A 12,866-nucleotide genomic window follows, 5' to 3' on the forward strand; every position below is an offset into this window, starting at 1 on the left:
TTATCTGCTGCATCCCGTCCCTAAAATTTAATTCACTCTTAACAGGCTCATTATTGTGTAAACGTGCAGCGAGGTCCAGTCAACGCTGTTAAAGACGAGCAGGGAAGCTGCTCGGTGAGAAGCCAGTGCCGCGCTCATACGCCTGCTAAATTACCCACATACCCCTGCACTGAGCAAGATATCATTACCTCCTCCAGGATAAATTCTGCTGCCGTGCATTTTCCTGATTATCAAAACAAGAAGCTCTTCACTGCCAGTTACTGCTAAACAGAAACACAGAGGACGAAAGAGTAGAAACAGAAACATGCTCTCATTTCACAAAGGAAGCAGAATCTGCTGCAAGAGATGAGCGACACAGTCACAACGTTTTAAGATCCATGTATTCATCCAAACACAAAGGGGAAGTCAGAGTGTGCACCCACACACACACACACACACGCTCTTATATATGGATGTGACAGTGTGTGTTCTGTTGTGAATCATGTCAGTGGCGACGGCATAATACGGCGCCGCCTCCTCCAACATCCAGAGAAAAAAAAGCCTGTGGAAAAAAACTAAAGATATTTTAGTGAATGATTCTGAGGAATCCTCTGAACCCAGAACAGAAAAACAAGAAATGTTAAAGGAAGTGAAAGAAAGATTTCAGACTTCTCTCCGGCTCCACAGAATGAAAATCTGCAAACCAACAAACAAACAGATGAAAACATGAGCATGAAGGAAATCAAAATAAAAACAGAGAGAAACTAACATTAAGATTTCCTCTGTAAAAACGTTAGCATTCAAAACCATTTCATCTTTAATCAAACGGTGAACTCACCGAGCATAGACTGACTGAGGCCACACTCCAGGTCAGCAGGTGGCAGTACCGCACCCAAAAGCAGAAGAGATGAAAGGGTGCTGTCATGACGACAGTGAGGGGGCGATGACCAGCTGAAAGAGGTTGTACGTTTTTTTACATTCGTCAGAAGTTAACGTTTGCTGGAACATTTGAAACATAACGTCATGACAACACGAGTGACCGGAGGAAACACAACAGCCACAGGCTTCGTTAGCATATTACTGTGAGCTAAAGTCTCAATGGACGATGAAACCTGAGGTGAGACACGGATGACTTCATCATTGTCTTCTGATGATTCATTGTGTTGTTGGACTCAGTTGTTGATGGTAATAACTGGATCTTTATACCGTTGTGGTTGACGTTAGCTTAGCTTTGCCTTTACCAGCACAGTGGCTCCACCTGGTGGACACCATGATGTACGTTGATGCCAACATGAGAGAAAACAGTGGACGGATGATGGATAAAATCTCTGCTATGTCCATCACTGGGGATAGAAACCGAAAACACATTCCTTCCGTCTTTTGACTTTTGTAACGTGATGAAAAGCTTCAGCTCGTGTCTCTGTGCAGAGTTTGAGTCACGACATGTTAAAAACATCGTCGCTGCTCTGACCTCATGTTCTACAACCTCTCGTCAAACCAAACACACAAATGACACAATTCAATTCAAAAGCTTCATTCGGCCTCGTCGCTCTGCGGCTGAAATTAAAGGTGATGAAATATTCCACACGTCCATGTGGCAGGTTGATAAGTTCTGCATCAGAAGCAGCAGGAAGCGTAACTGATTAAAAACACTGACACTGACATTCATGTTCGAGGACATCCACTGAGTTTCCCACGGTAACGTCCGAAGAGCCGCGTCCTCCGCAGACAATCAGACAAGTTTCAGATACGTCTTTTTTTTATGGAAAAAAACATGAATTTAAAGCTACAGGTCACTTTGAGTTTGTTCCTTTTCCTCCTTGCTCTGACGGAGGGAGGGTCGTCTCCTCGTCTCCTCGTCTCCTCACTCCGTCCTCTCCCACCTCATCTCCTTTGGCTCATGGCGATCAAACCACAATGAATAATTTAGCTGTGGTGTTGCTGTGAGGCCACAACTGACGCTGCTAACCCAGATAGAGAAGCCCAGGTGGGTGGAGGTCGACGAGGTCGGCATCCATGAACCAATCAGAGCTGCTCCCTCTGACACGTTCAGCAGAGTTACATGGTGCAGTTCCAGGCCTCCAGGGGGCACTATGGCTAAGACAGACATAACATACCCCCAGTTAAAAGTGTGTGATGCATCTAAATGATTGTGAAGTTGTTCAAGGTTTAAAAAGGAATCAGATGTTCGATGGTGTTTAAAACAAAAACAAACGTCTGCTTCCTGCAGCAGTTTACAGACTGAGCTGAGAAACAACCACTCCAACATCATGGTAAGAATCATACGTGTTTCAGGTGGTGGAAACATGAAGGAGCGTCACTGGTGCTTCACACGCAGTGAGCACACGCAGCCATGTGACCTTGATCAACACGGATACTTCCTGTGTGTCGTCTCATATGTGTCAGAGAAACGACGGCTCATTGATCACGTGTGATCGCTGACGTTCTGCAGCAGAGTTATTTATAGTCCAGGTCATTCATTCATCACATGTACCTGTGAGCCGGCGCTGACGTCTCCATCGACACTGATTTATGTTACTGCTGTGAAAACTTCAGTGAAGATTTGCAGCTTCAACTTTCAAACTGTCTTTGTCTTGATTTAATGGAGGAAAATATTCAAATAGATCATTTGTTATTAATATTTATGACTAGAGCCGGAAACACAAGAGGAAAGAATCAAGTTCATCCAATCAACTGAGAAATGATCAGAGAGAGAAGGAGAAGTTAGGGTTAACCCACTAAGTTACAGGAGATCAAAACTTTAAACCAAGCAGATAACCCAGCTAGCTAGTTAGCTTTAAGGTCAGCAGGGAATTTCAGTCATTTCACTTCCTGTTTGGACACGCGCTTTCAAAGTAAAAGCACTGCACTAGAACGTACTTGTATATTGAAACTGATCAGCAACACCGACAAGAATTAAACAATTTAACAAGTTAAAGAAACAAAAAATCAGATACAAACCATAAAATACTGTTTTTGATTTAGATAATTTTAATCTTTGGGTTTCCTATTTAACCTCCAGCTCTGTCTAACTCCGCCCACTGCATCATGGTGACCAATGATCAAAGCTACATCGATCCAGTCGTCCGCGACTTTAGTCTTCGGAGTCAAACAGTCATGATTTTGTTGAGTGGCAGGTGCTCCCTCTCAGTGAGTGAGGAGCTGATTGGTCGATGCAGAGTGGAGTGGACGGGCTGGGGTGGAAGGTTTGACCATGTCCTGGATGTAGCCTGGGTTAGAGTCAGCTGTTGACATTATTTTGTAAAATGTGGCCAGGACCAGACTTCAGTGTGAACTGGTCTCGTCCTGATGTGAAGAACAGGACGTCCCACGTTGTGTAGAGACGTAAACAAGGAGAGGAAGAGGCTGATGAACATGGACGCCACAGATGTTATTTTCTCTTGATGCTTTCAATCACAGACGGTTACGACTCCTTAAGTTTTGCTCGTACAGACATTTTCCCTCAAATACTCACGAGGTCTAAAACTCACTGTCCCTCTACTAATGTCCATCACAGCTGTCCTCCATGGGAAGGCACCAGGCAACCCCCCCCCCAACACAACATTATGAGGAAAGTTGAGTGACGTCAACGTAGCATTGAATTCAGATTCTATTGAACTCCGTTAGCATCTGTTTTATTCCTGTTTACGTTCAGTCTGTGTTGGAGCCTGTTCCATGAAACGTTTCAGAGACCGACACCTCTCAGACACGTCCTCACAAGCACGTCCTCACAAGCACGTCCTCACAAGCACGTCCTCACATGTCTTCACGTGGAGACAGATGAGGCCTTGAGCAGCTCCTCCACTGTACACACTCATCAGAGACTCTCCACCATAATCGAAGCTAACCACACATCTCCTCCACTGCCTGATTGATGCCTCCACCTTCTGCGCTGTGCTTTTATAAATAGATCATTTGGAGTCGAGTCGTCCTCTCGCCACCGGAGCTTCCCACCAGGGACGCTCCTCATTTAACGGAGAGGAATTAGCATATTAGTGCCACTTCAGAGCCAAGCCCAAAAAACTGGTGCTGCCAAGCTTCTGTTTTCAGGAGGAGCGGAGCCAGAGCAGGCAGCCAAGGATGAGAGAGAGAGAGAGAGAGAGAGAGAAAAGGATCAAAGTCTCCCCTCTTCCCACAATGCTCCTCTGTTAGCTTCCTCCCTCCTCTGTCAGCGAGCTGTGTTACACTAATGAGCTTTGCAGAGAAATGCCTGGAATTCCCTCCGTCAGTGAGAAAGCAGAGTGGAAGTCGCAGTGACAGCGTTGGTTTAACTCCAGGCTCGTCCTCGTCTGATGACCTCACACGACAGACACAAGTCATTAGTCTCAGTTGTCGACTTGTTGACTCAGCGGCAGATTGAATGTGTCATCATTCCATCACTTGTCGTTACATTTTCTCATCTATGGCAGGAGAGAGATGTATGATGAGTGAAGAATGAGTTTCAGTTCACAGCAAACAGGAAGCGCGTGTTATCACCAGCTTCCTGTCGAGGCTCGTCACTCTGCAAACAACTGTTACTGTCACTGTGTGTTACTGATGGACGGCTCAGGAGGTAAAGTGGGTTGTCCAATATCCAGCCAGTCGGTGGTTTGATCCCTAGGGCAACACAGTGTGATGCTGCATAAATAAGTGTTTCATATAGAAGCACTGGAATATTCTACACATATTCAGCTCACTTTAACTCACAGATCCTGATCCAGAGTCCTGCAGGATCCTGATCCGAGGCCTGCAGGATCCTGATCCAGAGTCCTGCAGGATCCTGATCCGAGGCCTGCAGGATCCTGATCCGAGGCCTGCAGGATCCTGATCCGAGGCCTGCAGGATCCTGATCCGAGGCCTGCAGGATCCTGATCCGAGGCCTGCAGGATCCTGATCAAACCACAATAACGTGAACAAGCATCAGTTCTGTTCTTGGCTCCGTCCTCCTCATCCAACTCTTTACTCTTTGAGTCGTGATGTCTGTCTGTGTCTCATGAACCGCTGGTCTTCACATTCGTCATGTGTTGTTAATGGTCGACTGAAGTTCAGTGTTGAGTTGGTTTTGAACATTTGATATGTTCAGTTTGGATAAAATGTGATAAACAGTCGACCAGTGCTCTGCAGCAGTCAGTGGGGGCGGGGCATCAGATAAACTTTGTCTTGAGTAGAATAATAGTGAATACAGACTAATAAAGACATTTGCTGCTGCAATGAATAAACATTCATCAATGTCAGTTTAAAGCTCCAGTGTCAGATTCAGGTGAAAGGATCTATTGGCAGAAATTTCATGTAGAATAATCCTCAAGATGTTTTCACGAGTTCATTTCATCTAAATTGTTTGAATTGTAGTTTTCTTTACCCCAGAAAAGACCCTTTATATTTAAATACTTTATTTTTACATACTTTATATTTAAATACTTTATAATTAAATACTTTATATTCAAATACTTTATATTCAAATACTTTATTTTTACATACTTTATATTCAAATACTTTATATTCAAATACTTTATTTTTACATACTTTATAATTCAATACTTTATAATTAAATACCTTATATTTAAATAATTCATATTTAAATACTTTATATTTACGTTGAGGGGACCCTCTCTATGGAGGCCGCCATGTTTTCTACAGTAGCCCAGACTGGACAAACTAAAACCTTTTGAGTTTTTATGACGACTGAAGCTGCCGAAGGTTCTTCTTCATGTTTGGAAGGAGAGGGGGAGGGGAGGGGTGTTCAGCTGCAACATTACATTTCACCACTAGATGTCACTAAATTCTACACACTGAACCTTTAACTCTTGTAACGAAGGTTCTGGATTTTCCTGTATGAGGATTATTTCTTAGTGGTTGCGTCCACATGAAAAGACTCGTGAGCAGAGTTATGATAAAAGACAACATTCACTGAGTCTGAGAGTTTGAACGAGTCATCGCTGCGTCTGCGTCGTTTTCTTCCAGGGGAGCAGTTCACTGACAGTTCCCTCAGAATGAACTGAGCTTTAAGCATCCTCCGTAAGCATGATGTTATCCATGTTATCCATTTGAGCGCACATACGTGTTGGTATGAAACACGTTGAAACACATTTTGAGGGAATTTCTTCAAAATTGGAAAAAACGCTCAGGAACAAGTGGTTGATTTTTGGTTTTGTTCAGTGAAGAGACTCCAGAGAAACGAGAGTTAAAACACATTGTTGTGTTTGGACAAATAATCATTTCCTGTATAATTTGTCTATATAACAGCTGCTTCCTCTTAAGTGTCCATGTGAACTGAGGCTGAAGGTCTCAGATCTTCGGTTAAAATACAACTCTGTAAAACTGATCCTCATCTGAACATCAAGTCTCCTGCTTGTGTCTTATCTGCGTCTCCCTCGTCTGTCTCTCAGAGATACTCGTCTCCGGGCCCCTGGTGCTGCTCACTGGATGATTGGCCATTAAATATTTAATCTGTCTGACTCAAACTTTGGCGAAGCAGAGCAGCGTCTGTCACAGAGTTTTGTTATGGACAAAAACACAAAAGACATAAAGAGTGAACTTTTATTCCTCAGTGTTGTTGCTCATTCAGGGAGACGACATGATGACCTTTAGTTTTACCTGGTGCTGAGACAGGACTTTTAAACAACATTCAAACTGCCGACACATGTTAATCTCTACTAGAAGAAAGGAACATCAAAGCTTTCATTTGGGGATGAATAAAGTATGTCTATCTATCTAAAGTTCGTTTTGCTGGTCGACAACTGTTTCTGGTCTCACCACAATGTTGCGTGACATCACGTGATGAAGAGGTGTGGTCAATGTTTCTGGAGCTTCAGGGTTCACTCACTTTACCGCAGACTTTTTAATGTTGACCTCTGACCCTTGAGCAACAAATTGACTTTGGAACAAATGAAATAGTTTGAAGTGGATTCAAAGGCTCCAGAATAAACTATGATAACAGCTGGAGGTCAACTGCAGGGCTCTCATTGGCTGGTAGAATCAATTGTTTCCGTGGTAACTGGAGAGGGTGGAGCCTGACACAGGAAGAGAATAAAATGGCCGACACTGCAGCTTTTTTCAGGTCAAAATGTGGGTGAGAAGAAAGGTGAGCACTGTTAGCTGAGCACTGTTAGCTGAGCACTGTTAGCTGAGCACTGTTAGCTGAGCACTGTTAGCTGTCACTGTTAGCTGAGCACTGTTAGCTGAGCACTGTTAGCTGTCACTGTTAGCTGAGCACTGTTAGCTCTCACTGTTAGCTGAGCACTGTTAGCTGAGCACTGTTAGCTGTCACTGTTAGCTGAGCACTCTTAGCTGAGCACTGTTAGCTGTCACTGTTAGCTGAGCACTGTTAGCTGAGCACTGTTAGCTGGTCGCTGTCGCTGTCGCTGTCACTGTCACTGTTACTGTCACTGTCACTGTTACTGTTACTGTTACTGTTGGTTATAGCTGTTAGCTTTAACTGTAACTGTCGGTGTTACTGTTGGTTGTTGGTTGTAGCTGTTAGCTTTAACTGTAACTGTAACTGTCACTGTTGTTGTAACTGTTAGCTGTTACTGTAACTGTCGCTGTTACTGTTGGTTGTTGGTTGTAGCTGTTAGCTTTAACTGTAACTGTAACTGTTGGTTGTAACTGTTAGCTGTAACTGTAACTGTCGCTGTTACTGTTGGTTGTTGGTTTTAGCTGTCACTGTAACTGTCGCTGTTGGCTGTAACTGTTAGCTGTCACTGTAACTGTCGCTGTTACTGTTGGTTGTTGGTTGTAGCTGTTAGCTTTAACTGTAACTGTCACTGTTGGTTGTAACTGTTAGCTGTCACTGTAACTGTCGCTGTTACTGTTGGTTGTTGGTTTTAGCTGTTAGCTGTCACTGTAACTGTCGCTGTTGGCTGTAACTGTTAACTGTCACTGTAACTGTCACTGTTACTGTTGGTTGTTGGTTTTAGCTGTTAGCTGTCACTGTAACTGTCACTGTTGGTTGTTGGTTGTTGGTTGTAGCTGTTAGCTGTAACTCTTAGCTGTTAGCTGTTGGCTGTAGCTGTTAGCTGTAACTCTTAGCTGTTAGCTGTTGGCTGTAGGCTGTAGCTGTTGGCTGTAACTGTTAGCTGTAACTCTTAGCTGTTAGCTGTTGGCTGTAACTATTAGCTGTTAGCTGTTGGCTGTTAGCTGTAACTTTTAGCTGTTAGCTGTAACTCTTAGCTGTTAGCTGTAACTCTTAGCTGTAGGCTGTAACTGTAACTATTAGCTGTTAGCTGTAACTTTTAGCTGTTAGCTGTAACTCTTAGCTGTTAGCTGTAACTCTTAGCTGTAGGCTGTAGCTGTTAGCTGTTGGCTGTAACTATTAGCTGTTAGCTGTTGGCTGTAGGCTGTAGCTGTTAGCTGTAACTTTTAGCTGTTAGCTGTAACTCTTAGCTGTTAGCTGTAACTCTTAGCTGTAGGCTGTAGCTGTTAGCTGTAACTCTTAGCTGTTGGCTGTAACTGTAACTCTTAGCTGTTAGCTGTAACTCTTAGCTGTTGGCTGTAACTGTAACTCTTAGCTGTTAGCTGTAACTCTTAGCTGTTGGCTGTAACTGTAACTATTAGCTGTTGGCTGTAACTGTTAGCCTCCAAAGTAGTTCTGCGCTCTCAAATGTGAAAACAGAAATCTTTCCTTGGTCTTTATAATCGCAAATATGCAAATATGTAATTTCTACTCAGAACAACTAGTTGATAAACAATAAAATATCAGTTGTTTTCAGTCTTTCTGTTTTTCTGTCGTGGAACAACATGAAATCTGTTGAGGTTTTCTTTTTGAATACATCGTCACTGACTCGTACTCGTCAACAATGAACAACAGGTTCAGTGAGTTTTTCTTCCTGTGATTGGAACATTACAATAATTGATGGATTCATTGATCGATGTTCAGTGGTGATCTCTCGTCTCTCTGTTGTATTTGCTTATTTCGCTGGATCGTGTCCTTCTGCTTCAGCCTCGAGACTCAGAGGTGAAACGGAATCGACTCTGGCTTCGTCTTCTTCATCTTTGTGTGTAAACTGTTGAGTGAGTAAAAGCTTCTCTTGGCAGAGGTCGGGTCTAGTTCCACAGACTGTAAATAAAGACAGAGACACGTCTCTCTCCAGAAATTAAACTAAAACACCTCAGATACAAACACTGCCATCTTGTGATGATGCCATTTGTGGTCATGAAGTGGAGCCGTGGTGTCCCAAGTCAGTGTCAGCTGTCAATCATGACGTCTCCGCCTATTTTTATATAATCAATAACTGATTCAAACCAAACTGATCAGAAACACTTGAACAAACATCAGTGAGAGAAGAACGAGCTGAAATGACAGAAACATCTTTGACCAAAGTTTTATTTACCATCTACTTAGAGATGTTTTTGTTTGGTCCATGGATCCAGGCGGCCCCTCTGGATCCAGACGGCCCCTCTGGCATCACTCAGTGTCTCTGGTCCTGAAGTTTTCTAAGCATCACACAAACTGAAAAATTCCTAATTATACAAATTAGGAATTCATATTTAAATTCCTGAATAAACGGGGCGTCGCTTTTGTCTCAGTCGCTCTTCACACAAACAAATATGATTATATGTATTTAGTGATGAATAGATTGTGTCTCTTCAACCCAACCAACACAAGGTAGAGAGAACATGCAGCAGGTTAACACAGTACGAGGACATCTGCTGCTTCAAAATGAACGTATCAGAAATACTGGAAGGTCCTTGTTTAAAGTGAGATTCTCATGAACAGTGGTTCATGTGTCAGCTCAGTGATTCTCACCTGTTTCATTTACACGTGTCATAGTGTTTGTAAAGCTGCAGTCATGTTTTCATTAGAGACTAAAACTCTCCGACACCACAGGAGGCTCCATGTTGTCTTTTAACCACACGTCCATCTGACTTCACTGTAGCTCTGCTGGAAACAGCTCCACAACATGTGGTCAGAATAATGCTCATAATCGTGTGCATGCTTGCGTGCATGTTCTTTATGATTTCAATTAAAATATGTTTGACTGGATGTTGATGAGTTATTCGATTCCTTGTTTTTCTGTTTATCCAAAAGTCTGTTTTTCTTTTATTATATTAATCTCATTATTATTATTGTTGATTTATTTCTATTATTTCTTTTGGAGCGAGCACGGTCGCAGCGCTTCTCTGCGATCGTATCAGCAGCTGCTTGATTAAATGTGATTCATTGTGGTTTAGACGTTCATAGTTTCCTCAAGATGACGTTTATTAACCCTGATGATCCTCTGACTTTGCTCTAGTGCCATCTTGAGGTCAGTTTGTCCAGTACCTTTTGGTTAATGAGCAGTGCAAACATGAGTGAATGAATGAATTCATATCAGTCTCCTCTAGTTATATCTTTAACTTTGGTTATGACTATAACTTAATTTGAAAAGTTTTCTTTACTACTCACTCGTATTCATTTAGCTGCCTGCAGCTCCCTCTGCAGCCACAAGTGGTAATTATTTATTTTAGACTTTCTCTGTCCCAGTAATAAACTGACCAAACTCAGATTTTTTAACAGGCTTCTGTGGGACATTCGGGGGGACGTTCACTTAAGACGGCAAAAAGTTGATTTAGCTGTCTGAGCCAATACATGCTAATAGGGCTAGCACCATGACTTTGCTATTAGCTGTAAGGGATCCAGGTCATAGACTGTCAATTAAGATGGGCGACATGATAGCTCCCAACAGTGGAGACGAATCATACAGAGCGCCCCCTGGTGTGTGGCCCAAACAAAAAGCTCAAAGTACATGTCAGATAAGTATTTCTCAGAGATGGTCTCTGTCATTTAGGTTCTTGACATCAAACTGAGAGATTGCAGGAAAGTGGTGTCAGCCATCTTTAAATATGTGGTTCACAGTTAGTTGTATCCATTGTAGACGTCTTCACTGAGGTCGAGGAATGATTTTACCCTCAGAGAGCAGCGTGAACGTGAGGAGCGCTCACTCGGACGGATCCTCCCCCAAATAATATGCTCAACTCAGTTGACTGACAGGTCTCTGACCAACTTTAATGAACCTGTTGAACCAGAGCTACATCGAGCAGGAGCAGACGTTCAGGACAACGTCTCTGTTATAAGTCAGTGCAGCATCACAATGATTCTGAAGCTGCAGTCGCATAATGTTGCTTTGAAGACGAATAACAGCAGCTCACAGATGTTAGTTCCTGAACTCTGTGGTTGCTTCAATTTGCTTTCTTGTTCCATGCAAATTCAGTAAACTGCGTGAACTCGTTTTCCCTGAAGGGAATTTTTAAAAAGAACAAAGTCTCTGTTATGTTGTGTTCATGAGCAGAAAGAGTCAAACAGATTTTAGCCTCTCATTCCTCATTTAGACTTTTTTTATCTGTCACTTCCACCAGCAGCAGTTCTCAGCTCCATGAACATCCAGAGCCGCTCTGTGGTCTGGGAGTGTAATCTGTCTCTGCATTAACATGTACAGCCGACAGGGGAGGGAGCTTAGCCCGTGATGCTAACGAGAGCCAGTTAGAACGAGCCGGCATCGCTGGAGAAAATCACTGAGACGAGATTCTTTGTCAATGTTGTTGTGTGCAGCCACTATCTCTGTGAAACACGCACCGAGCTGAGGAACATTCAGGAAGCCCTCTGAGGGGGTGTGTGTGTGTGTGTGTGTGTGTGTGTGTGTGTGTGTGTGTGTGTGTGTGTGTGTGTGTGTGTGTGTGTGTGTGTGTGTGTCGATTGAATGCAGTGTATTCACACCATGTAGCTACAACGTGTGTGTGTGTCTGTGCTGTCTTGTTGATTGCTCATTGGGTTCTGGGCAGATCTCAGAGTCAAGTACATGTTTACAAAGGGAGTGAGAGAGAGGAGGAAGAGAGGGTGAGGGAGACACTTATGGAGTGAGAGACTAAGAATCAGAAAAGCTTTTATTGCTAAATAAGTTTACACATACATGGAATTTGTTTTGGTGTTGTTGGTACATGTCAGACATCTCTAAATATAAGAAGATAAGAAAATCAAGTATTAAAATTTAACAATATAAAAATATATACACAGTGTGTTTTTAAAGGTAAAAAGTAAAAAAAATAAGAAGAGCAGTACAGCTGAGTAAGTACAATGTGCAAGTGTTCACAGTATGCAGAGTATTTCCAGTATTAGTATAAAGTTGAGCGTTAATGTAACGCATAGAGTAGTGAATGCAGTGTCAGTGTGACATATGGAGGCAGAGGTGGAGTGTGAAAGAGTGTCAGGGTGGGTGCGGGGCCTTGTTGATGAGACTAGTAGTGGATGAGAAAAACTGTTCTTGTGGCGTGAGGTTTTGGTCCTGATGGACCGCAGCCTCCTGCCAGAGGGAGGGTCTCAAAGAGTTTGTGACCGGGGTGGGAGGGGTCAGCCACCATCTTTCCTGCACGCTTCAGAGTCCTGGAGGTGTACCGGTCCTGGAGCGACGGTAGATTGCAGCCAATCACCTTCTCTGCAGACCGAATGACACGCTGCAGTCTGCTCTGGTCCTTGGCAGCGGCAGCAGCGTACCAGATGGTGATGGAGGATGTGAAGATGGACTCAACGATGGCCGTGTAGAAGTGCACCATCATTGTTTTTGGCAGGTTGAATTTCCTGAACTGCCGCAGGAAGTACATCCTCTGCTGAGCTTTCTTGATGAGGGAGCTGATGGTCCAGGAGTCGGAGACATGTTTCCCCAGCTTCACGCACTGCTTCCTGTCAGACAGGAAGTCAGTGATCCACCTGCAGGTGGAGTCAGGCACACTCAGCAGGGAGAGCTTCTCCTGGAGCAGAGCTGGGATGACGGTGTTGAAAGCAGAGCTGAAATCCACAAACAGGATCCTGGCGTAGGTTCCTGTGGAGTCCAGGTGCTGGAGGATGTAGTGAAGGGCCAAGTTGACCTCATCGTCTACTGACCTGTTGGCTCTGTAGGCAAACTGCAGGGGTCCAGGAGGGGGTCGGTGATGTCTTT

General features: G+C 43.6%; 1 protein-coding gene across 6 annotated transcripts in view; it reads left to right on the forward strand.

Moving 5' to 3' along the window:
* Window positions 1-12,866, forward strand: part of grm7 (glutamate metabotropic receptor 7) — a 113,872-nt gene that overhangs the window by 27,594 nt on the left and 73,412 nt on the right. Inside the window, exon 1 of one of the 6 annotated variants that reach the window (XM_069531102.1) lies at window positions 6,893-7,039. The exons of the other annotated variants lie outside the window; for them this stretch is intronic. Coding sequence (XP_069387203.1) covers window positions 7,022-7,039 — 18 coding nt within the window. The 5' untranslated portion in view covers window positions 6,893-7,021. Of the gene's footprint in view, window positions 1-6,892; window positions 7,040-12,866 lie in introns of those variants that run through there. 6 annotated transcript variants of the gene reach the window in all.

The sequence above is a fragment of the Paralichthys olivaceus genome, chromosome 2 (assembly GCF_024713975.1).
Source record: "Paralichthys olivaceus isolate ysfri-2021 chromosome 2, ASM2471397v2, whole genome shotgun sequence".
Lineage (NCBI taxonomy): Eukaryota > Metazoa > Chordata > Actinopteri > Pleuronectiformes > Paralichthyidae > Paralichthys > Paralichthys olivaceus.